At 42.8% G+C, this 27,230-nt stretch overlaps 1 protein-coding gene across 2 annotated transcripts in view; it reads left to right on the top strand.

Moving 5' to 3' along the window:
• LOC122558850 (protein phosphatase 1M-like) overlaps positions 1 to 27,230 on the top strand; it is a 49,914-nt gene that overhangs the window by 4,842 nt on the left and 17,842 nt on the right. For both annotated transcript variants that reach the window (XM_043707692.1, XM_043707693.1), the window contains exons 2-3: positions 21,920 to 22,040; positions 25,913 to 26,185. In XM_043707692.1, the coding sequence (XP_043563627.1) occupies positions 21,920 to 22,040; positions 25,913 to 26,185 (394 nt within the window). The remainder of the gene's footprint in view (positions 1 to 21,919; positions 22,041 to 25,912; positions 26,186 to 27,230) is intronic.

The following is a 27,230-nucleotide window of genomic DNA, read 5'->3' as shown; positions in this document are numbered from 1 at the left end:
TTTTAAACAATGGCACCATGTTAGCCAACCTCCAGTCTTCCGGCATCTCACCTGTGACTATCGATGATACAAATATCTCAACAAGAGGCCCAGCAATTACTTCTCTAGCTTCCCATAGAGTTCTAGGGTACACCTGATCAGGTCCTGGGGATTTATCCACCTTTATGCATTTCTAGACATCCAGCACTTCCTCCTCTGTAATCTGGACATTTTGCAAGGTGTCACCATCTATTTCCCTACATCTTCCATATCCTTTTCCACAGTAAATACTGATGCAAAATATTCGTTTAGTATCTCCCCCATTTTCTGCAGCTCCACACAATGGCCGCCTTGCTGATCTTTGAAGGGCCCTATTTTCGATGTCACTACATTCTGTAATCTCTCTTTTTAAATGATATTTTGCTTTTTCTATTCTCTCGATATCGCACACTAGGTAGAAGGAAGGCATTCTTAGGTTCTTTTACTCTGGAGATTCTTACACATTTGATACAACCACAACACAACAACCTCTGTGAACAAGAAACCATATTTATTAAGCATAGTACAGTACAAGCTTTCTGGAAGAACCTTTAACACAACACCTTGCAGAGCTTACGGGGTTGTGGCAAAAGCTCTCTCTGAACAAAGAAAACAGTCTGTCCTTTATACAAAAATCTTTACATCAAAGTTAGTACTGCCCACAAGACAACCCTCAACCATTCCCTCATAGTCACATGCCACTCAAGATGCAATGCAGTGACCATCCACCTCCAGAAACAATGTCATGCAAATCATCCTTACGCTGAAAGACTGGAGCGACTGGGCTTGTATACGCTTGAGTTTAGAAGGCTAAGAGGCGATCTGATTGAGACGTATAAGATTATTAAAGAATTGGACACTCTGGAGGCAGGAAACATGTTTCCGCTGATGGGTGAGTGCCGAACCAGAGGACACTGATTAAAAATACGGGGTAGACCATTTAGGACAGAGATGAGGAGAAACTTCTTCACCCAGAGAGTGGTGGCTGTGTGGAATACTCTGCCCCAGAAGGCAGTGGAGGCCCAGTCTCTGGATTCATTTAAGAAAGAGTTGGATAGAGCTCTCAAGGATAGGGGAATCAAGGGTTATGGAGATAAGGCAGGAACAGAATACTGATTGAGGATGATCAGCCACAATCATATTGAATGGTGGTGCAGGCTCGAAGGGCAGGATGGCCTACTCCCGCACCTATTGTTTATTGTCTATCCCTTAATGGTCAAATCTGTTGCAAATAATTTTTTGTGACTATAGGGGAATAGTCAAATTCCAACTGTAATGTTCTTATTGATATCTGGATGAAAATGTAAAATGGCAAGGAAATGGCTGTGTAAACCTCCCATATTCCACCTGTAAGACAAAGACACACCACCTTACCCCTGGGGAGTTCAATTTCTTGCAGGTCAGTAGAGCAAATTAACTCTTCAATATCTCAGGATGAGGTCATGCAGAGTGAATATAGGGAGTTAGTTTAAAAAGCAGGACCTCAAGATTACTCCCAGTGCCATGGGCTGTTGAGAACTGGAATAGGAGGATGGGCAGATAAATGCATGGCTGAGGAGCTGCTGCAGGGGGCAGGGATTCAGATTTTTGAATCAATGGGATCTCTTCTGGGGCAGAGGTGAACTGTACAAGAGGGACAGATTGCACCCGAACTTGAGAGGGGCCAATATTCTGGTGGAGAGATTTGCTGGAGTTATTCAGGAGGGTTTAAACCAGTCTGGCAGTGGGGTGGGATCCTAAGCAACAGTGAGATAAGTGTGAGGGTTGAGGCCGGTACAAAAGTTAAAGAGATCAAGTAAAACAGTCAAGGCAGTCAAGAATACAGTAGGGAACAATGGAAGACTGATGAATTAAACTGCATTTATTTCAATGCAAGAGGCCTGACATGTCAGGTAGATGAACTCAAGGCAAGGAGGGGAACATGAAACTGAGATATCACAATTGGCAACTCATTGTTCCAGGTCACAGAAGAGTAGAAGGGGAGGTAAGAGAAGAGGGGGAGTGGAGTTTTTGATTAGGGAAAACATCATGGCAGTACTTAGGATATTATTGAGGGATCATATAGTGAAGCAACATGGGTATAATTGAGAAATAAGGAGGTGATGGGATTGTAGTATAGGCCTTCCAATAGTCAGTGGGAAATTGAGGAGTAAATATGTAGGGAAGTCATAGATAGCTATTGTTGGAGGGGATTGTGAGAGATAGGATTTGTGTGCAGTTGGAGAGGCAAGGACTTAGCGAGTTTTGAGAAGATTTGTAGCTCAGGTTGAGGTTCTGGATGTAGGTTTGCTCGCTGAGCTGGATGGTTTGTTTTCAGATGTTTTGTCACCGTCCTAGGCAACATCATCAGTGAGCCACTGGATGAAGCACTGGTGGCATGGCTGGCATTCTATTTATGTGTTTAGGTTTCCTTGGGTGGGTGGTGATGTCATTTCCTGTTCTTTTGCTCAGGGGGTGGTAAACGGGATCCAAGTCAATGTGTTTGTTGATAGAGTTCCAGTTGGAATGCCATGCTCTTAGGAATTCTTGTGTATGTCTCTGTTTGGCTTGTCCTAGGATGGGTGTGTTGTCACAGTCAAAGTGGTGTCCTTCCTTATCTGTATGTAAGGATACTAGTGAGAGTGGGTCATGTCATTTTTTGGCTAGTTGATGTTGTTCATGTTCAAGACAAGGACTGATTAGGGATAGTCAGTGTGGCTTTGTGCTTGGGAAACTATGTCTGTCAAACTTGATTAAGGTTTTTGAGGACATAACCGAAAGGATTGATGAGGGCAGATCTACATGGACTATAGTAAAGCCGTTGACAAGGATCTGGATGGTAGACTGCTTATTAAAGTTAGATCACATGGGATTCAGGGAGAGCTTGCCAATTGGAATCAAAATTGGTTTGATGGTAGGGGAGAGAGAGAGAGTGTGATGGTGGAGGGTTGCTTTTCAACAACTGGAGGACTGTGACTGCCAGTGTTCCACGGTTATTTGTCATTTATATAAACGATTTGGGTGAGAATTTTGGAGGAATGGTTATAAGTTTGTGAAGGACACCAAAGTTGGTGGTACAGTCGACAGTGAAGATTATCTAAGATTGAAAAAGGATCTTCATCTCCCACACCTCATCCCATTGACCCAAATGATCGAGTTTAATTTTTTGATAAAGTTGAGGCATCGCATTTTGGTTCACCTAATGGTAGAACCCCGGGTAGCGTTGTTGAACAGATACCAGGTTCAGGTGTATAATTCTTTGAGGAGAAAATGAGGACTGCAGATGCTGGAGATCAGAGCTGAAAATGTGTTGCTGGAAAAGCACAGCAGATCAGGCTGCATCCAAGGAGCAGGAGAATCGACGTTTCGGGCATGAGCTCTTCTTCAGGAATGAAGCAACACATTTTCAGCTGTAATTCTTTGAAACTTGCGTCACAGGCAGACAGAGTGGTTAAGTCGTTAAGCACGGTTGCAATCATTGCTCAGACCATTAAGTATAGGAATTGGGACATCTCATTGAGGTTGTATAGGACATTATCGAGGTCTCTTCTGGAGCACTGTGTGGAGTCCTGGTCGCCCTGCTTTAGGAAGGATATTATTAAATTGGAAAACGTGTAGAAAGGATATTGCAGGGACTGGAAGGATTGATTAATAAGGAGATGCTGGACGGGCTAGGACTTATTTCACTAGAGCAAACGAGGTTAAGTGGTGACCTTTTATAGAGGTTTATAAAACCTTGAGCATAAATAAAGTGAATAGCAAAGGTCTTTTCCCCAAGGTAAGACAGTCCAAGCTAAAGGTTTAAGTTTGGAGGAGAAAAATTTAAAAGCAAGTTTTTTCCCTACGGAGGATGGTGCCTAGCCTCGGAGCAGGTATTGTTCTTGAATGCCCCCCTGACAACCCAGGAAGTACAGGAGGCAGTTAGGCAGCTTCAGAGTGGCAAAGCGCCTGGGCCAGACGGATTCCAGGCTGAGTTCTATAAAGGATTTATAGGGGAACTGGCCGGGCCACTCGTAAATATCTATAACTATTCACGTAGGCAAAAGTGAGGACTGCAGATGCTGGAAACCAGAGTCTAGATTAGAGTGATGCTGGAAAAGCACAGCAGGTCAGGCAGCATCCGAGGAGCAGGAAAATTGAAGTTTCGGGCAAAAGCCCTTCATCAAGCCCTGATGAAGGGCTTTTGCCCGGACTGTCGATTTTCCTGTTCCTGGGATGCTGCCTGACCTGCTGTGCTTTTCCAGAACCACTCTAATCTAGACCCATATATGGAATGAGCTGGTATATGTGGGTGGTAGAGGTGGGTGCAATTACAACATTTAAAAGATATTTGGACAGGTACATGGATCGGAAAGGTTTGGCGGTATATTGACCAAACGCAGGCGAATGAAATTGATCAGTTTAGGAAATCTGGTTGACACAGACAAGTTGATCCGTCAGGCCGTTTCTGTAGAGTATGACTCACTATACCCCACCTGCCAAATTTATGCTCACTTGTAACCTAACTATATACCTTTGCAGATATGCAGCTTACTTTCCCAGCTAGGTTTGTATCATCAACACTTCTTTCAATCCCTTCATCGAAGTTAATAAAATAGATTGCAAGTAATTAAGACCCTAATTTATAGTTTGCAAGTTGAAACTGGCTCATTAATCCTGACTTTCAGTTTTCTTTCATTAACCAATACTCTACACATGTCAATATATAACACCCAGCACCATGAGCTGTTATCTTGTGCAGTAACCTTTTATGTGGCACCTTATTGAGTTCTTTTTTTGGAGATGGAAATGTGTTGCTGGAAAAGTGCAGCAGGTCAGGCAGCATCTAGGGAACAGGAGAATCGACGTTTCGGGCATTAGCCCTTCTTCAGGAATGAGGAAAGTTGGTCCAGCAGGCTAAGATAAAAGATAGGGAGGAGGGACTTGGGGGAGGGGCGTCGGAAATGTGATAGGTGGAAAGAGGTCAAGGTGAGGGTGATAGGTCAGACTGGGGTGGGGGCGGAGAGATCGGGAAGAAGATTGCAGGTTAGGAAGGCGGTGCTGAATTTGATGGATTTGACTGAGACAGGCTGGGGGGAGGGGAAATGAGGAAACTGGTGAAATCCGAGTTCATCCCTTGTGGTTGGAGGGTTCCTAGCCGGAAGATGAGGCGTTCTTCCTCCAACCGTCATTTCGCTGTGGTCTGAAGATGGAGGAGTCCAAAGACCTGCATATCCTTGGTGGAGTGGGAGGGGGAATTGAAATGTTGAGCTACAGGGTGGTTGGGTTGGTTGGTCCGGGTGTCCCAGAGGTGTTCCCTGAAACGCTCCGCAAGTAGGCGGCCCGTCTCCCCAATATAGAGGAGGCCACATCGGGTGCAAAGGATGCAATAGATGATATGTGTGGAGGTACAGGTGAATCTGTGGCGGATATGGAAGTTTTTTTGGACTTTTGAATATGCTGCAAATACAAAGGTTGCCTTTATCTACCCTGCCCGTTGCATCCTCAAAGGATGTATATAAATCTATCAAGCACAACTGAAGCAGAGTCAGTGTAATTTTATAATTTTCTAAATGACCTGCTAATACTTCCCTAATCATGGATTCTAGCATTACCCAATGATAGGTGTGAGCTTCCTGGAGCTTCCTTCCCCTCCTCTCTTGATGCTATATTTCCAGTTTTCCAATCTGCTCAGATCTTTCCAGAATTGATAGAATTTGGGAAGATTACAGTCAATGCACTCATTGTCACTGCAGCCACTTCCTTTTCGGCCTTAGATGATTCAGTTTGTGGAATGTGTAGTCTTCAATCCCATTAGTTTTCCTACTCACGTTTTGCTAGCTCTGCCACTTTCTGAAGAAAGGTCACTAGACTCTGCTTTCTCTCCTCAAATTCTGCCAGATGGGCCGAATTTTCCCAGCAATCTCAGGTTTTTTTTTTGCTAGTGATGGTTTTAAGATACTCTCTCCTCTTTTGCTTCTTTACTGCTATTCTCGAGATGCACACAGCATTTTCTTCCAGGAAGTGATACAAATCTTCAAACTGCGTATTGCACCTAAATTGGAAGGGGAAAATATACTGGCAGGGAGATTTGCTAGAGCTGCGCGGGAGGATTTAAACCAGTAAGGTGTGGGGGAGGTGAGGTAGAACCCAGGGAGATAGTGAGGAAGGAGATAAATCTGAGACGGGTACAGCTGAGAACAGAAGTGAGTCAAACAGTCAGGGCAGGCAGGAACAAAGCAGAGAGCAAGGTAGGACTGATACATTAAACTGCATTTATTTCAATGCAAGGGGCCTAACAGGGAAGGCAGATGAACTCAGGGCATGGTTAGGAACATGGGACTGGGACGGACAGGGCTGGCAGCTTAATGTTCCAGGATACAAATGCTACAGGAAGAATGGAAAGAGAGGAGAGGGAGTGGTATTTTTGATAAGGGATAGCATTACAGCTGTACTGAGGCAGGATATTCCCGGAAATACATCCAGGGAAGTTATTTGGGTGGAACTGAGAAATAAGAAAGGGATGATTACCTTATTGGGATTGTCTTATAGACCCCCTAATAGTCAGAGGGAGAAACAGATTTGTAAGGAGATCTCAGTTATTTGTAACAATAATAGGGTGGTTATGGTAGGAGATTGTAACTTTCTAAACATAGACTGGGACTGCCATAGTGTTAAGGGTTTAGATAAAGACGAATTTGTTAAGTATGTGCAAGAAAATTTTCTGATTCACTATGTGGATGTACCTACTAGAGAAGGTGCAAAACTTGATCTACTGTTGGGAAATAAGGCAGGGCAGGTGACTGAGGTGTCAGTGGGGGAGCACTTTGGGGCCAGTGATCATAATTCTATTAGTTTTAAAATAGTGATGGAAAAGGATAGACCAGATCTAAAAATTGAAGTTCTAAATTGGAGGAAGGCCAATTTTAATGGTAGTTGGCGAGAACTTTCAAAAGCTGATTGGGGGCAAATGTTCACAGGTAAAGGGACGGCTGGAGAATGGGAAGCCTTCAGAAATGAGATAACAAGAATCCAGAAAAAGTATATTCCTGTCAGGGTGAAAGGAAAGGCTGGTAGGTATAGGGAATGCTGGATGACTAAAGAAATTGAGGGTTTGGTTAACAAAAAGAAGGAAGCGTATATAAGGTGTAGACAGGATAGATCGAGTGAATCCTTAGAAGAGTATAAAGGAAGTAGAAGTATACTTTCGAGGGAAATCAGGAGGGCAAAAAGGGAACATGAGATAGCTTTGGCAAATAGGGTTAAGGAGAATCTAAAGTAGTTTTACAAATACATTAAAGTCAAAAGGATAATTGGGAGAGAATAGGGCCTCTCAAAGATCCTTTCATGTGGAGCTGCAAAAAATAGGGTGGATACTAAACAAGTATTTTGCATCAGTATTTACTGGAAGATATAGAATGTAGGGAAATAGATGGTGACATCTTGAAAAATGTACATATTACAGAGGACGAAGTACTGGATGTCTTGAAATGCATAAAGGTGGATAGATCCCCAGGACCTGATCAGGTATAGCCTGGAACTGAGAAATACGAAAGGGATGATTACCTTATTGGGATTGTATGGGAGCCTAGGGAAGTAATTGCTGGGCCTCTTACTGATATATTTGTATCATCGATAGTCACAGATGAGGTGCCAGAGGACTGGTGGTTGACTAACGTGGTACCACTGTTTACGAAAGCTGAGCCAGGGAACTATAAACGAGTGAGCCTGACATCGGTGGTGGGCAAGTTGTTGGAGGGAATCCTGAGGGACAGGATATATATGTATTTGGAAAGGCAAGGACTGATTAGGGATAGTCAACATGGCTTTGTGTGTGGGAAATCATGTCTCACAAACTTGAGTGAGTTTTTTGAAGAAGTAACAAAGAGGATTGATGAGGGCAGAGTGGTAGATGTGATCTATATGGACTTCAGTAAGGCGTTTGACAAGGTTCCCCATGGGAGACTGGTTAGCAAGGTTATACATCTCTGAATACAGGGAGAACTAGCCGTTTGGATACAGAACTGGCTGAAAGGTAGAAGTCAGAGGGTGGTGGTGGAGGGTTGTTTTTCAGACTGGAGGCCTGTGACCAGTGGAGTGCCACAAGGATCGTTGCTGGGTCCACTACTTTTCGTCATTTATGTAAATGATTTGGATGTGAGCATAAGAGGTATAGTTAGTAAGTTTACAGATGACAGCAAAATTGGAGGTGTAGTCGACAGCGAAGAGGGTTACTTCAGATTATAATAGAATCTTGATCAGATGGGCCAATGGGAGGAGAAGTGGCAGATGGTAATTTAATTCAGATAAATGTGAGGTGCTACATTTTGGGAAAGCAAATCTTAGCAGGGTTTATACACTTAATGGCAAGGTCCTGTGCAGTGTTGCTGAACAAAGAGACCTTGAAGTGCAGGTTCATAGCTCCTTGAAAGTGGAGTCGCAGGTAGATAGGATAGTGAAGAAGGCATTTGGTATGCTTTCCTTAATTGGTCAGAGTATTGAGTACAGGAGTTGGGAAGTCATGTTGCAGCTGTACAGGACACTGGTTAGGCAATGCATTCTCATCATTCCAGCCACTTCCTTTTAGGCCTTAGATGATTCAGTTTGGTTAGGCCACTGTTGGAATATTGCATGCAGTTCTGGTCTCCTTCCTATCGGAAAGATGCTGTGAAACTTGAAAGGGTTCAGAAAAGATTTACAAGGATGTTGCCAGGGTTGGAGGATTTGAGCTATAGGGAGAGGCTGAACAGGCTGGGGCTGTTTATCCTGAAGCGTTGGGGGCTGAGGGGTAATCTTATAGAGGTTTATAAAATCATGAGGGGTATGGATAGGATAAGTCGAGAAAGTCTTTTCCCTGGGGTGGGCGAATCCAGAACTAGAGGGCATAGGTTTAGGGTGAGAGGGGAAAGATATAAAAGAGACCTAAGGGGCAACCTTTTCACGCAGAGGACAGTACATGTATGTAATGAACTTCCAGAGGAACTAGTGGAGTCTAGTACAATTGCAACATTTAAAAGGCATTTGGATGGGTATATGAATCGGAAGGGTTTGGAGAGATGTGGGCCAGGTGCTGGCAGGTGGGACTAGATTCGGTTGGGAAATCTGGTCGGCATGGACAGGTTGGACGAGAGGGTCTGTTTCCGTGCTGTACATCTCTATGCATACCATTTTGTTGTGATTTTAATTAAAGTTCAATTGTGTATGCCCAATTCCTCCATTCTTGCAGGCAGTGCAATACAGTTCGTGACAATTTGCACTGTGAAACAATTTCTCTTCCCCTTCTTATACTCATTAAAATTCTACCCATTGTGGAATACTAATAGCAAGATTTTAAAAGTACACTTGCGAGCTACTGCACATAGTTTCTACAGCCCTACGACCACCAAGCTAATTTGTTCGATCTCATTATTAAACTTCTATTTCTAGCCTTGCCAGCAATTTGCTACAAAATAGTTTGTGTTTGAGTGGATCTGTAGTTGAAGGAGAAGTTGAATCAGGAAGCAGTGATTTAAATAATGACAAGCCTGGAGTTTAACTATTGCAACACTGTACTTATCCAAAGTGTGCTTCAGTGAAGTTGTCTGACTGTAGGTGTAATCCCTTCATCGCTCCTAAATGCAAATGTCCCGTAGTTGCTCCCCAGCCTGAATCAATGGATGGAGATGTCTAGAAATGTGTTGAAAGACTCATTTAGTTTATGGTAAGCTGAAAGATTTGGCACTCTCGTGCAACTTAGTCAGGGATACAAGTTTCATGGGTGATCGAGCATGAATAGAAATAGGATTTCTGGCAGGCTGGCTGACTGTTAAGAACCTTCTGCTGAATTTATGGTGAGGCAGAGAATTTGTTGCAGAGCAATTATGGAGTTCTGAGAGTTCTCTTTACTCCATGAAATAATGTTGCAAGATCAGAAAGGCAGTGAAGGATAGTGTTAACAGCTTTAGCCTTTCCTGCAGGCATTTGTTGAGCTTCAAGTAATGTTGAGTCAAATGAGCACCACTGTCTTGACTTTGACGGCTGATAAAAAATCCAAGTTGGGTGTTTAATCCTATATTGGATGGACGTCCTGCTGATGTGACATATGCTTCCATGGTGTTCAATGGGCTGAATTCGATTTGCATTTTTTAACAACAATAAGAGATCTGGAAACAATTTATTTTTAGAAATGAAACCAAAATGCAGACTCTTGCCTGTGAATCACTTGTTTACATTGCTTGTGTTTTTATGGTTAAGGATCTCATTCGAGTGTTAAAATGTGTGGTCAGGTATTGACATTTCCTGTGACAGTCAAGGCCATGGCACTCGATAACAACAGAGATTTGCTTGGATGATTGGTGTTACGTGTTACATGAAGTAAGATGACTCTCCACAGACACCAGCAGAATTATGATTAGCTTATCCCCTTCCCGTTTTGTAGTTGACAGGCAACCGCAAAATACTCTGAGTCAGCGTCCAGCAGACTTGTGATGAGATTCTTTGATTACCTCAGCAGACCTTTCAAAGGAATGATGCAGTATGTCAGACTTTAGTTCTCAAAATGTACACTTGCTTGCTGGTGTAGAAGGTGTCCTTTGCTGAGGATTGATGCACCTGTGTGGAACTGAACAGTCACTGCCCATAGCAGCGGTGTGCGTTCTGTTTCGGGTAATTTCCTGGCTCAATGCATTGGCGTCTGGAGTAACTCAGCAAACTTGAAGGCTCACCATTCTGGGGTGATGGCACGTGTGAATCATAGAATCTATTCAGCCCATCGAGTCTGCACTGACTCTTCGAAGAATATCCCACCTCCTCTCCTTAACCCTGCCTTAACCATGGCCAATCCACCCAACCTGGACATCTTGCAGGAGGAAACCAGAGCACCTGGTGGAAACCCACGCAGATGCGGGGAGAATGAGCAAACTTTCTGGGTTACTCCAGAGGCCAATGCACTGAGCCAGGAAATTACCCGAGACAGAACGCACACCGCTGCTATGGCCAGTGACTGTTCAGTTCCACACAGGTGCATCAATCCTCACCTTCCACACCAGCAGGCAAGTGTACATTTTGAGAACTAAAGTCTGACATACTGTATCATTCCTTTCAAAGAACTGCTGAGATAACCAAAGAACTCAGACAGTTGCCCGAGGCTGGATTCAAAACCAGGGTCCCTGAACGCTGTATGGCAGTTGTGCTAACCACTGTGCTACCATGCTGCCCCTTTGGGGTGGAGTCAGGTCTCCTGTCTCCTGGGGGAAATTGGAAGTGATCACAGGGTCAGCGAATGCCTGTTTGGATTGTTTGTAACCAAATAAATATATTTTTAAAATACTAAATTTAAATTTCAAAATGGCATCCTTCTGCTCCCTGTACTAATGTATCGTCCCATTCCCCCCCCCCCAGTCGAAGCAAAATGCTCAGGGACACAGTATAGCTTTACCTCCTTCATCTTTATTCTGGGCCTTGGAGGGAGAGAGAACAATCACCCATGTACACAGGGACATGAGTTCTTGGTCTTCTCTGGAAGAGCAGTTTATTAATGAATTATACAGTCATTTTACAGGAAAGAGCGTCCAGATAAGACAACATACATATTGATTGGGTGACCATTACAATCAGTGAGTGTCATAGCAAAGATTAAGCCATCTGGTGGTACACAATGAATGTTCTTTACCTTAACTAGCATCATATAATAAATACTTGTTAAACTGAGCTTCCATACTGAATGCTTCCAATATTGTTAAATAGCTGTACATAATGAATTCTTTTCCATGTTGTTAATCCATTACCCTTTCCTCCAGCACCCCATTGTTAACTGCAAGTTCCTTTCTGATCTGAGTCATGGTCAGCTGAACCTCTTGTTTCACAAAACTCAAAACTTAACCCCTTCCCTACCTGCTCATACCTAATACATATTCTCAGATGCAGTTATTTTCTTAAATATTAGGCCCTCCAGCTACCAGCACTTATCATCTGATTCTCCATCCATATCCAATCATTCCAACGTGTGTCCCCTATCTACCCACTCATGCTCACAAGATACCATTATGACTCCTTGTAGCCCCAGTGCAGGGCAATGTCACTCACCCATCGTCACGTGCCCTTGCCAATCATCCATGCCAATTCATCTACCATGCACCACAAGTAGACTTCAGGAACCATGATGAGATGAAACAAAATAAAAGTCTAAATATCAAAAGTTTAAGCAAAACTCATCATTCATAAAGGCCCATTTAAATCCCCTCCTGTATTTTATCTCCTACAAAACAGAGAGAACCCCATCTCAAAAGCAGGTAATCATTTAACATCTTTGAGTTTTAATTCAAATTGGGAACTTAGGATCCTCAGGGGTAATGATCTGCTTTAAAAAAAGGCCAAGCTTAATAAATGTATCCATTTAGGTCATTTCAGCAAACAGTTATTATTAGTGCTAGGACAGACTTTGAAATCTAAATGGCAAAGGTAGCTGGTTCTTTTTAAATGGCTAGAGATTTAAATAACTTGCAGAACTTTACAATTTTACATATTTTATCTACTCTTCGAGAGCGGTTAAGATCACTCTTAGAATGTCATAACTCCCACACTGAGTTAAGGCATACGAGTAGATGTGCTTATTCAAATAACCCTAATGATTTTGGGTTTCCCTCTTGTGTGAGTCGTGCCCCAACCTAATCCTGCTACAGACAAACATGTGATTCTGGCAGAACTTCGGCACCCAGATCCCAGTTACCATGTTTTTAAAGATCCCCAGAATCTCTCTAATTCTGTGAAAATCCAGGCCTGTGTCAGTGTCAAGTTGATTGGGTGGATTTGGGGACAGGGATTGAAGAGATATGGAAGCTGTGTGGGTAAAAGGCACAGGAACAAGTTCTTCATGTGGAAGGTAGACACCAGTTTGGACTGACTGGGCCTTTTCCACAATGTAACATCGACAAAACGCAACAGTTTGCTCATGTTCCGGAACCTATGACCCCTGTCAGTACTTTCGAATAGCTCAGTTAGTGTTGGATTGCTTTCTCTTTTTTGTTTACCCCTTGCTTTCTGCTTCGATCAGAAGGAGGGAGGCTGGTATTATGATATGGAATATTTTTGATTTGGAGATGCCGGTGTTGGACTGGGGTGTACAAAGTTAAAAATCACACAACATCAGGTTATAGTCCAACAGGTTTAATTGGAAGCACATTAGCTTTCGGAGTGACGCTCCTTCATCAGATGATTGTGAAGGGCTCGATCGTAACAGAATTTATAGCAAAAATTTGCAGTGTGATGTAACTGAAATTATACATTGAAAAATTGATTGTCTGTTAAGCCTTTCATCTGTTAGAATACAGTGATAGTTTCACTTCTTTCATGTGTAAATCAACTGCAAATTTTTGCTATAAATTCTGTGTTACGATCGAGCCCCCCACTACAACCTGATGAAGGAGCATCACTCCGAAAGCTAGTGTGCTTCCAATGAAACCTGTTGGACTATAACCTTATACATTGAAAAATACCTTGATTGTCTGTTGAGTCTTTCATCTGTTAGAATACAGTGATAGTTTCACTTCTTTCATGTGTAAGTCACAAAACCTTTTTTTTTAAAGTTGCATTCTCGGGTTAGCTGTTAACAATGGTGATAGCTAGACAATATGTTGAAGGTGTTAGCCCCCTGTGTTCTCTGTCTATGACCTGATGTTTAGATTGATTCTAATCTAAAAAGTGAGATAACAGAGTTTTACATAAATTCATGCAGTTTTTGAGCTCAGAGTGATCTGTCGTGGAGAACAGCAAGAAGAATCATTGATAAATACTGTTCAATTCTTCCAGCTTTATTTTTCACACCTTGACTTGGCTGAAGGAAGAGGAACACAGAATTTTTAGATAATGAGAGGTCTGCATTAATTTGGTGCCCTTCATATCCTTGTGGAAATCCAAAACAATTCTCACTAGGTTGGGGAGCATAGGTGCAGCAAGGACCTACAATAACACCATAATGATTAACAGAAACAGGAATTCCTGGAGAATCTCCACAGGTCTAGCAGCATCTGTGGAGAGAAAACAGAGTCAATGTTTTAAGTTTTTTTTATATAAAATTTACTCATGGCACCAGGACATTGCTGGCTGGCCAGCATTTATTGTCGGCTACTAAGCTGCCCTTGAACTCAGTGGCTTGCTAGGCCATTTAAGAGACAGTCACATTCTTGTGGGTCTGGAGTTGCATGTAGGCCATACCAGGTGAGGAGAGCAGATGTTCTGCCCTGAAGGGCATTAATAAACTAGACGTTTTTTTTTTAACAGTTGTATTAATTCCAGATTTTCTTTTAAACATTGGATTCAATTTCACCCTTTGCTATGGTGGGATTCAAACCCAGGTCCCCGGAACATTAGATGAGTTTCTGGATTAATGGTCTTAGTGATCATACCACTAGGCCATCACCTAGTGCCCCCCCACTCCAATTTTGAGAAGAGTCACTAGACTCAAAATGGTAACTCTGCTCTCTCTCCACAGATGTTGCCAGACCTGCTGAGTTTCCTCAGTAATTTCTGTTTTTGTTTCAGGTTTCCAAGAGCGTTTTACTTTTTGTTTCATACGCTAATGAGTAACCTATTTTAGTGGTTTTGATTAAGGGATCAGTATTGGTTGTATAGGGCATGGCAAGAACATTGTGATCTTTGAAAATCTATTCTGTCTGGCTGAGTTCACCAGTTAAGGGTGAAGGATGTTAACTTGGATAACACAGCGTTCCCTCAGTGCTACATGGAGTTCTTGGCTCAGTTAATGTGCCACGTATTATGAAGTCTAGGAGTGGAACTTGCTGTCAGGTCACAAGGGTGCAAGTTCAAGAATGCTGTCACTGAGCCAAGCAGCACTTTTATAAAATCAACTAGTTAAAAACAAGGACTGCAGATGCTGGAAACCAGAGTGTAGATTAGAGTGGTGCTGGAAAAGCACAGCAGGTCAGGCAGCATCCAAAGAGCACTTGTATAAAAGGCAAGTTTACATTTTTATTTTAATTTTAAAGTCAGGATGCTGTTAGTAATCATTTGCAGCTTGATCTGTCACTCGTGCTCACTGACTCCCGGTCCATTAATTTTAAAATCAGTCTCCTTGTGTTCTTTATGGCCTTAACACAACCTCTGTAGCCTCCTTCAACCCTGCAACCCTCGGGCGACCTCTCTTATGCCCCTCCACTTCCTTCCCTTTCTAAATCTCTCCAAATCTCAGCTTGAACAGGCTGCTCAAACCCTACCACTTAGTGACCTATCCCAATATCTTCTTTGGCTCCATGTGTGACTACACTACAGTGGAGCATCTTAGGAGCAAGATTTCCTGTAGACTGCGTGGTTGAAGTAAAAAATGCACTGCACGTTTATACATTTTAAAGGAATAAATAAGCCGTACCTACACACTGCCTCCTTTACGATGCGTGCTTACGTGTTTGTCTTAATCACATTGTAACAAGCCAGTGTTGCACAGCAAACCGAGCTGGAGGGAATGTTGCTTTCCATGATTTACTATATTAAAAACATCATACAAATGTACGTTGCTTGTGACACGATAAGTATTGTTAGACTATGTTCTTAGAACATAGAACAGTACAGTATAGGAACGGAACCTTCCATCCACAATGTTGTGCCAAACATGACGTCAAATTAAAGTAATCCCTTCTGCCTGCCCTTGGTCCATATCCCTTCGTACCTTGCATATTCTTATCTAAAAGTCTCTTAAACACCCCTATTGTAACTGCCTACACCACCACCCTGGGAGTGGGTTCCACACTCTACTACGCTGTGTAAAAGAAAACCTGCCCCGCACATCTCCTTTTAACTTGCCCCTCACCTTTAATGCATGCTCCATAGTTTCAGACATTTCAATTTGAGGAAAAAGATTCTGACAGTCAATCCTACCTATGCATCTCATAATTTTATAGACTTCTGCTCAGCCTCTGCTATTCTAGAGGAAAATGAGTTTTTCCAGCTTCTCCTAGCTCATACCCTCTAATCCAGGCAGATTCTAGTGCACCTCTTCTGCACCCTTTCCAAAGCTTCCATATCCTTCCTGTAATGTGGTGACCAGAATTGAACGCAGTACTCTTAAATGTGGCATGGAATGAAGTCTTGTTCTATTCTGATGGTACTATTCTGGGTGAATTTCTTCCAATAACGGGAAGGGACTGAGTGTGCTGGAAATTGATGAAGAGTTATTAGCGGTGATGCAGAAGGGAGTGAGATGGTAAGGTGCCAGGATGGGTGAGGAGTTTGGGAGCATGATGTAGGTGAGAGGTCATTCATTGAACAAGAAATGCGCAGAGTTCTCGAGTCTGTGCCGATGCGTTCATATTATAGCTAACTTGCTGCTTAAATTTCTCATGATGGGGAGGTGCCGGAGTTGGGCTGGGTTAAACAAAGTCAGAAGTCACACGGCACCAGGTTATAATGTAACAGGTTTATTTGACATCACAAGTTTTCGGAACGCTGCTCCTTCAAGCAGGTTCACTTGGTGTTGTGTGACTTCTAAGTGTTTCACATAATTGCATGGTCATCTTCATTTGCTGGACCCAAATTCCGATGACATCTTCAGAATATTGCACAAAATGCATGTCATTTTTAGTCATTGTATATACTCCAGCAGTGTATTTATTTCACCTTGGTCCCCAGGTTTCATTCTGCCTGAAAACAATGCCCTTGCATGCACTAATGAGGGAACATGTTGCTACATTCTGTGCTTTCCATGTCATGTCTGTGTTTGGTTTGGAGCAAATGAGTTATGGCAAGTCTTAAAACAGAGAAAACTATGTTAACTAGAATAACTAAAGCATGGTCGATTGCATGTGTTTGCATCAAACAAAAAAATGTAAAACTACTTAAAAAGTGGACAAGTAACTTTTTCCATTAATTAATATAACACGCAAGCTTTAGCATTGTGGCTCAGCACTGTGCACTTTAATAGTTTTGTAAAACTTTAATCAGAAGTGCATAAATGTTTAAGTTTTGCTCACTCTTTGTTTCTACTTAAGAAAAATTCACATCTCCAACACAAAGACGAATTGGTGGAGGCTGGTACAATTACAACATATATAACCATCCAGATGTCTTTTATATGAATAGGAAGGGTTTAGAGGGATATAGGCCAAGTGCTGGCAACTGGGACTGGATTAACTTAGGATATTTGGTTGGCATGAATGAGTTGGACTGAAGGATCTGTTTCAATGCTGTATATCTCTGACATCAGATGGAAAGGAGCTAGATTATATCTAGCACCAAACAGTTGAAATGAAGAATGAATTCGGGTTTGGTGACTGTACCAATGCACAATATAGATACAATAAAGTGGACCATATTTTTCCAAACATTTTTCCCCTCACTGGTAGAAACATTACATCAAAGTGTCTTTTGTTTCCAGCGATTAAACAGGCACCATCTTCAAATGACTGACCTCCCGCCCTCTCTCCCCACACTTTCCTTGGAGTTCTACACAGAGGTGTACCCTAAAAGGAGAAAGTACCTGCAAGCAAAGAACTAACTCAAAAATATTGTGGGGCATTGTTAAATTCTGGAAATCTGTAGACCAAATGAACAGGAGCTGAAAAAAATGCTCAAAAAATGTACATGCAAGTTGTATCAATTATTTAGCAAGATAATAGAAGAGAAACGAACACTAGCTACACAAATGCATTTGCATGAAGGTTATGTTATTGAATTGAATTGAATGGAATTGAATTTATTGTCACGTGTACCGAGACACAGTGAAAAGTTTTGTCTTGCCAGCAATACAGACAGATCATAGAGTTAAGTAGCATAGATAGTAAATACTAGGTAAACAGCGGCAAAAACAAAAACACAGGTACAAATGAATGTTGAGAGTTTGCATCCATTCAGTATTCTAACAGTAGGGTAGAAATTGTTTTGAAACCGGCTGGAGTGCATGTTCAGGCTTCTGTACCTTCTCCCCGATGGTAGAGGTTGTAGGGTTGGATTGACGTTTGAGAATGCTGCCGGCCTTTCCTTGACAGCGGGCCTGGTACAGAGGAAACTCGATTATCCAAATGCCAATTATCCGATAATCATATTATCTGAAGGAGATCTCGAAGTCCTGGTAGAAACATTACATCAAAGTGTCTTTTGTTTCCAGCGATTAAACAGGCGCCATCTCCAAATGACTGACCTCCCGCCCTCTCTCCCCACACTTTCCCTGGAGTTCTACACAGGGGTGTACCCTAAACCCCCCCCCCCCCCACCTTCCCAGGAATAGTCTCTCCAACATTGGCCTGTACAGGGCAAACATGGAACCTGTCAAAATTTGCAGTAAAAAGTTGTGTATGTGTCTGTGCGCTCTTTGGAGACTTACCCCACAGAGGCAGCTGCAGCAACAGCAGTCTTGGTGTACAATCCGGCAACCCTGGAGAGGGGCCGGAGGGGGGAGTGGCCGTGGGCTCCCACGCTTTGTGATGGGGAAAGGGGGTGGGTTTGGAACTGGGTTGGGAGTGGGCTTGGGGGGGATTGACTGGGTTGGGCAATGTTGGACAGGGAGGTGGTGACGAGCGGGGGGGATAGGGGTGTTTGGGGCGGGGTCTCATGCACTGTGCACTGCTGCAGTCTCCTGAATAGGGAGCAGGCTTTAAAAACTCCGAGCCCCAGAGGAAAGGCATTTAATTGATTTTCTGAATAATCGATTATCCGAGCGAAATAGTGCCCAGCCATCTCGTTTGGATAATCAATTCTCCACAAATGGATTCTATAGATGGGAGGTTGGCCTTTTCGTCCAGGCCGAGTTCACCAGTCTCTGTAAGCGTCTCCGAACTTGAATGGTACAGTTGCTGTACCAAGCAGTGATATATCCAGACAGAATGCTCTTGATGACACACCTATAAAAGTTGGCAATGGTCATGGAGTCATAGAGATGTACAACATGGAAACAGACCCTTCGGACCAACCCGTCCACGCTGACCAGATAGCCTAACCCAATCTAGTCCCACCTGCTGGGCGAATGGGCTGAGAATTGTCAGATGGAGTTTAACTCAGATAAATGCGAGGTGCTGCATTTTGGGAAAGCAAATCTTAGCAGGACTTATACACTTAATGGTAAAGTCTTAGGGAGTGTTGCAGAACAAAGAGACCTTGGAGTGCAGGTTCATAGCTCCTTGAAAGTAGAGTCACAGGTAGATAGGATAGTGAAGAAGGCGTTTGGTATGCTTTCCTTTATTGGTCAGAGTATTGAGTACAGGAGTTGGGAGCTCATGTTGCGGCTGTACAGGTCATTGGTTAGGCCACTGTTGGAATATTGCGAGAAATTCTGGTCTCCTTCCTATCGGAAAGATGTGAAACTTGAAAGGATTCAGAAAAGGTTTACAAGTATTCGCTGTCATGCCAAATTTCCTCAGTTATCTGACACTGTCCACTCGTTCCACCTCTGCTCTTAATGTGTAGGGGAGCATGAGTAACATCCCACCGAAAGTCAATAATGAGTTTCTTGGTTTTGCCGGCATTGAGAGCTAGGTTGTTCTCAGTGCACCATTTTTCCAGGTCTTCCATCTCCCATCTATAATCTGTTTCGTCGCCATCTGAGATTCGACTGACTATGGTGTTCATCAGCGAATGTATAAATGGCGAAAATCTAGTATTTCGCGAAGCAGTCGTGGGTATATTAACATGGGTATATATTACTGGGTTGTAATCCAGAGGCTGGAACTAACTCTGAGTTCAAATTCCACCTGGTGAAGTTAAAATTGGTTATCGAGTTGTAGAATTTTATAGTACAAAAGGAGGTTAATTGAAATAAATTTGGAAAATACAGTAGTTAATGGTGACCATTAAAATTCCACTAGTCCACTGATGCTCTTGAGGATAAGTATTTTTATGGAAAAGCTTTTTTAAATCTTTTACAAAACATTTCTATATAAAGAAAAAAAAGCACCATCGAAACAGAAAAAAAAATACAAAGAACAAGGCCATAACATAGTACCATTGTTACTAAGCAACCCACTATTCTACCAAAACAAACCTATCTACTTAACTAAAACTAAACTACAAAGATATTGAATAAATACTAGCTTAAATTACATTCAAGTTACTTAAATTAGACAATGTCTTACTACTTTATTCTGTCTTACTCCATCACACCTCCACTGAGGCTCCCATCCTTGGGAGTGACCCCTACAGTACCCATATTCTTTTCCTTCCAGTCTCTTACTCCCGGGGCCACATGGGTGCCCATAAAGATTCCCACGGCTATACCACGGCCCTGACTAATATTGCCGACAAGTCAGTTTCAATATAATTTAAAAAGGGCCGCCATGTCCTGTAAAACTGTTCCGTTTTGTGGTGCACCATATTTGTGAGGTAATCTTGGGGGAGATGCTCCATCACCAGTTTACGCCACCCCATAAGACCTGTGGTTTTTCTTGCGTCCAATTTAGTAAAATGTTCTTCCTGAGCAATGGGCAAGGATATTACAAAAGCAGCCCATTTGATTGGAACCACATCCACAAACAATCACTCCCTCCAACACTGACACTCGGTAGCAGCAGTATGTACTATATACAAGGTGCACTGCAGAAATTCACCCAAGATCCTTAGCCAGCACCTTCCAAACCCACGACCACCTCCATGTAGAAGAACAAGGGCGGGAGTTCATAAAATCATACAGTATGGAAGAGGACCTTCATCCTACCAGGTCTGAATGCAGAAATATACGAGTACCTACACTGTCACATTTTCCAGTGCTAGGCTCTCATAGCATTGAGTGGTATAACCCTTCATGCGCATATCCAATTACTTTTAAAGGTCATGAGATTTCCTGTCTCTCAAGCAGTGTATTCCAAACCCCCACCACCATCTGGGTGAAAAGTGTTCTTCCTCAAGTACCCTCTTAAACCCCCTGCCTTTCACCTTTAAAATTATGCCCCCTTGTTATTTACCCTTCCACGAAGTTGAACAACTGCTTCCTATTCAGCCTATCCATGTCCCTCATAATTTTAGACCTTTCCATCTAGTGCCTCCTCACTCTTCTCTGCTCCAAAGAAGACATTCTGAATTTATCCAGCCTCTCTTCACAGCTGAAATTGTCAGCTATCATCCTGGTGAATCTCGTTTGCATCCTCTCCAATGCAATGGCATCCTTCCTGTAGTCTGGTGACCAGAACTGCACACAATACTCCAATTTTGGCCTAAGGAAAGTTCTGTACATAGCCTCCCTGCTTTTATAATCTCTACCATGACTGAAGAAGGCATACAGGATGTCTGCCTTTATAACTATCCTGTTAACCTGTCCTACTGCCTTTAGTGATTTTGTGGTTGAACCCCCCCCCCCCCCAGCTCCCATCATGATCCCGCTGTTCCTCTCTGCTTCCTAGTCTCTCACCATTCATTGAGGACCCCCTAGTCTCTTTCCTTCTTCCAAAGTGCAAATCCAAATACATGGCGACATCTCTACATGCAAGTTACCCTCCAAGCTCCCCCTACCATCCTTCCTTGGAAATATACCACTATTCCTTCAATAATGCCAGATCAGAATTTCCAAAGCCCCCTGCCAAGGGCATTGTGAGTCTATCCACAACATATGGACTACAGCGGTTCAAGAAGGAGACTCACCGCCAACTTGTCAAGGGCAACATTGGGTGGGCAATAAACGATGGCCCAGCCAGCGACACCTATGCCCTACAGGTGAATAAAAAATGCAAATAAAACCTCTTAAACCGAGTGGCTTTATCGAGCAGTTTCTCCAAAATCTTCTAATACATGTGGACTGTGGCAGTTCAGGAAGATGGCTGACAGTCTCCTTCATGAGGACAAGTAGTGAAGGGCACTAATTGGCTGATGACCCTTGACTACAATGCCTATGTCTATGCATTTTATTTTTATGTAAAAATTGGTGGTTGTGAAAATGTATCCTGACTTGAATAATTGAAAAGGGAGTCCGTTAGGAGTTGGGAAGGTGTATGCTGAATTGTTCATCCCTTCTGTAATGTTATGGTTCTCTTTGCAGGGTTACCAATGCTGGCAAAAGTATTTTCAATGAAGATCAGGCAACATGCCGAACAATCTACCTCCGAAAAGCATTTGACGTTGAAGAGGAATGGGTGCTTTTGTGCCCAAATGAAGACACTGTACGTACCTCATGCAACAACATGATTCAAGTTGAATACTTTTGTGAATTGGGTGGCAAGTCTTGACAGACTGTTGGGCTACCTGGCCACAGGTAGAAGTTAGGACCCCGGTTATAAATTGTTGTTAAGACCATAGATAAGGACAAGTAGGTCGTTCAGCCCATCGAGTTGGCCCTGCCGTACAATGAGATCATGGCTGATTATCTTCAACTCCAGTTTCCTGCCTGTTCCCCATAACTAATGATGCACTTGGTGATTAAAACCTACCTATCTCAGCCTTGAATGTATTCAATCACCCAAACCCACAAGCCCTCTGCAGTGTAGAATTTCACAACCATCTGAGAGAAGAAACTCCTCCTCATCCCTGGTTTATGGGTCTGACATGTTATTCTGAGATTATGCCCTCTGGTCCTTAGATTCTCCATGGAGAGCGGGGAAAGAAGGCTTTCTGTAGCTATGCTGTCCACTCACTAAGAGTCTTGTATTTTTCAATAAATTTGTTTATTGGAAGAGATGTGGCTAATCCTATGGAAACCTGAGGGATGTTTCTCTCTAGTTCCAAGTTATTATGATGTCTACAGAAACATTTGCTGCTAAGCTTAAAAAGAAAGAGGAAATGAAATTTGCAACCACTGAAACTAAACAAAGAAGCAGGCAGGGTCCAGGTCACTGATGACTGGTTCATCAACACGTTTCACATCCTTAGCCAGATTCGGCCTAGTAAATGGCTGGAAAAGACATGTTATTCTGAGATTATGCCCTCTGGTCCTTAGATTCTCCATGGAGAGCGGGGAAAGAAGGCTTTCTGTAGCTTTCAGTCTGTGTCTTTCAGTCTGTTCTGACAGTTGATTCTTCAATTGGCCTGCCAAAATCTGCTGGGGAAGGTGATGGCCTCTGTTTATTTATGTCCTTTTTCAATCCTCTATTTTTTAAATTAAGCCTACAACATTAAAAAAAAAGGATTTTGTGGGCAAGCGGCCTTTAAACTGATGTCCTATTCTCCACATACGCCCCGTACCCTGTGTTGTCCCAGCTAACAGTCCCATTTGGCTGCAGAGCCCCCCTTACTACTTTCATTGACTTCCCACCCACCCAATAGCCTCTCAATGCCAATTGGTTGAGCTGAGACCATGGGGGTCTCAATTCCTGTTACAACCCCCCCCCCGCTCCAAAAATTGTATAATTTCTCTTACTATGTGGTGCAGTGCAGTGGCTCAGTGGTTAGCACTACTGCCTCACAGGACCAGGGACCCGGGTTCAATTCCAGCCTCAGGCAACTCCAGTTTCCTCCCACATTCCAAAGATGTGCGGGTCAGGTGAATTGGCCATGCTAAATTGCCCATAGTGTTAGGTGCTTCAGTCAGAGGGGGTTGAGTTACTCTTCGGCAGGTCGGTGTGGACCTGTTGGGCCGAAGGGCCTATTTCCATACTGTAGGGAATCTAATCTTAGAAAAAAACTGTATGGAGTTTGCACATTCTCCCTGTGTCTGCATGGGTTTCCTCCGGGTACTCCACTTTCCTCCCACAATCCAAAGGTAGGTAGGTTAGGGATAGGGTGGTTGGGTCTTTATGGTAAGCTCTTTGGAGGACTGAATGGCCTGCTTCCGCACTTTGGGGATTCTGTGAAATAATTTGGTGAAAGTTTATTCAAAATCCAAATTGCACACCAATGAAAAGGCGTTGGGTTGAGAAATGCAAAGTACTCTTCAAAAAGCAATACTTTTGTGATGGTTAACACAAGTACTTTTTATGTCATAGAGTCATAGAGATGTACAGCATGGAAACAGACCCTTCGGTCAAGCCCATCCATGCAAACCAGATATCCAAACCCAATCTAGTCCCACCTGCCAGCACTCGGCCCATATTCCATATTCCTCCAAACCCTTCCTATTCATGTCTTTCGGCATCTCACCTGTGATTATCGATGATACAAATATCTCAGCAAGAGGCCCACCAATTACTTCTCTAGCTTCCCACAGAGTTCTCGGGTACACCTGATCAGGTCCTGGGGATTTATCCACCTTTACGCGTTTCAAGACATCCAGCACTTCCTCCTCTGTAATCTGGACATTTTGCAAGATTCAATATAGATTGTCTACAATCTATAGCTTCCATATCCTTTTCCACAGTAAGTACTGATGCAAAATACTCATTTAGTATCTCCCCCATTTTCTGCAGCTCCACACAAAGGCCACCTTGCTGAACTTTGAGGGGCCCTATTCTCTCCCAAGTTAGCCTTTTGTCCTTAATGTATTTGTAAAAACCTTTAGATTCTCCTTAATTCTATTTGCCAAAGCTATCTCATGTCCCCTTTTTGCCCTCCTGATTTCCCTCGAAAGTATACTCCTACTTCCTTTATACTCTTCTAAGGATTCACTCGATCTATCCTGTCTATACCTTACACATGCTTCTTTTGTTAACCAAGCCCTCAATTTCTTTAGTCATTCCCTATACCTACCAGCCTTTCCTTTCACCTCGCAGAAATATACTTTTTCTGGATTCTTGTTATCTCTTTTCTGAAGGCTTCCCATTTTCCAGCTGTCCCTATACCTGCAAACATCTGCCCCCAATCAGCTTTTGAAATGTCTTGCCTAATACCGCCTTTCTCCAACTTTCTCCAATTTAGAACTTCAACTTTTACATCTGGTCTATCCTTTTCATCACTATTTTAAATCTAATAGAATTATGGTCACTGGCCCCAAAGTGCTCCCCCACTGACACCTCAGTCACCTGCACTGCCTTATTTCCCAAGAGTAGTCAAGTTTTGCACCTTCTCTAGTAGGTACATCCACATACTGAATCAGAACGTTGTCTTGTACGCACTTAACAAATTCCTCTCCATCTAAACCTTTAACACTATGGCAGTCCCAGTCTATGTTTGGAAAGTTAAATTCCCTTACCATAACCACCCTATTATTGTTACAAATAACTGAGATCTCCTTACAAATTTGTTTCTCCCTCTGACTATTAGGGGGTCTATAATACAATCCCAATAAGGTAATCATTCCTTTCTTGTTTCTCAGTTCCACCCAAATAACTTCGCTGGATGTATTTCTGGGAATATCCTGCCTCAGTACAGCTGTAATGCTATCCCTTATCAGCAATGCCACTCCCCCTCCTCTCTTTCCTCCCTTTCTATCCTTCCTGTAGCATTTGTATCCTGGAACATTAAGCTGTCAGTCCTGCCCATCCCTGAGCATGTTTCTGTAATTGCTGTGATATCCCAGTCCCATGTTCCTAACCATGCCCTGAGTTCATCTGCCTTCCCTATTAGGCCCCTTGCATTGAAATAAATGCAGTATAATTTATTAGTCCTACCTTGTCCCTGCCTGCCCTGACTGTTTGTTTGACTCGCTTCTGTTCTCAACTGTACCAGTCTCGGATTGATCTCTTCCCTCACTATCTCCCTGGGTCCCATCCCCCCCCACCTTACTCCAGAGCAGCTCGAGCAAATTTCCCTATCAGTATATTAGTCCCCTTCCAATTTATGTGCAATCTGTCCTTCTTGTACAGGTCACTTCTACCCCGAAAGAAATTCCAATGATCCAAAAATGTGAATCCTTCTCCCGTACACCAGCTCCTCAGCCATGCATTCATCTGCTCTATCCTCCTATTCCTGCCCTCACTAGCTCGTAGCACTGGGAGTAATCCAGATATTACTATTCTCGAGGACCTCCTTTTTAAATTTCTGCCTAACTTTCTCAATAATATTATGCAAATGAGTTTTCTGTTGCCTTTATGTCCTTGCATTGCGTTTGAAAGCAAATTTTTATAGCTTATCTGAGACCTTTACACCATTTTTCCTGATTTGATGTTGGTTGATGGTGGATGGGACAAAGTACTTGGTTTATGAAATTATTCTTCTCCCAAAGCAAGATCAAGGCATCACAGCCACCTACTGGGGGTTGTTTGATGGTCACGGGGGTCCCATGGCTGCAGTACTGGCATCTGAGCATTTACATCACTGCATCAAAGAACAGCTGGAGGAAATCCTGGATATTATCAGCAACCCTTGCAACATCCCACCCCCTTTCCACCTCGATTGCCTCAAGAGGACGCAAACTGAAATAAGCTATGGAATCGAGAAAGACATCTGCGTCGAGAACCTGGTGAAAGGTGCATTGGAGACAGCCTTCAAAAACTGCGTGAGTATATGACATTGATCATTTAATTTCTGTTCACCCTCGACCCATGTATTGGCCGACTTATGTTTACTGTCAATTAAGCATCAGCTCTGTAATCTCTTCCAGCGTCACCACCCTCCAAGCTACCTGTGCTCCTTCATTTCAGGCCTCTTGTGTGTCCCTGCTTTTTAATTGCTCCACCTTTGCTCTGAGGTCCTGAACTTGGAATTCCCTTCCTAAATCCCTCCCTTTCCTGAAAACCTATGTCATTGACCAGGTTTGTAATCATTTGCCTATTATTCCTCCTTATATGGCTTTTCACCAAATTGTATTTTGTTATGGATCAGTCCAAACCTCTTTCACATCTACCAAGGAGGTAGCCTGGACCCTAACTTTTATCTTATTTAAAGGCAAATGCAAGGTATTGTGTTCCAGATGTAATTCAGTTAGTCACACTACTTGGCTTTAAGCAAAACATTCTTTACTCTTACACTCAGTTAAAATACAAACAAAAGAAAGAAGAACTGATATAACTTTATCTCTATTAGAAACATTGACAGTATAATAGATTAGTTAACTAGTAAACAGCAAATGTTCCAATATAGTAACATCCCATAAACACACACTTGGGAAAAACCAAAATTCAGTAAAGTAGATTATCTCACATATGATATTTCTCCAATTCAGGAGAAAAGAACACCAAAAGAAAACTCTGGCAGAGAGAGAGGACCCGAGCTTTTTTGTTGTGGCCAAGAGAGATGTTTAACAACTTCTACATGCAAATTCAAACCCCCAACAACTGAAAGCTAAACTAAAACATTAGCAAATTTGCTGATGATACAAAGCTGGGTGGCAGGGTGAAATGTGATGAGGATGTTAGGAGATTACAGGGTGACCTGGACAAGTTAGGTGAGTGGGCAGATGCATGGCAAATGCAGTTTAATGTGGATAAATGTATGGTTATCCACTTTGGTAGCAAGAACAGAAAGGCAGACTACTACCTCAATGGAATCAATTTATGTAAAGGGGCAGTACAAAGAGATCTGGATGTTCTTGTACACCAGTC

Source organism: Chiloscyllium plagiosum, chromosome 18, assembly GCF_004010195.1.
Source record: "Chiloscyllium plagiosum isolate BGI_BamShark_2017 chromosome 18, ASM401019v2, whole genome shotgun sequence".
Lineage (NCBI taxonomy): Eukaryota > Metazoa > Chordata > Chondrichthyes > Orectolobiformes > Hemiscylliidae > Chiloscyllium > Chiloscyllium plagiosum.
Note: the sequence above shows the minus strand (reverse complement) of the source record. Positions and strands in the feature narration are given on the sequence as shown.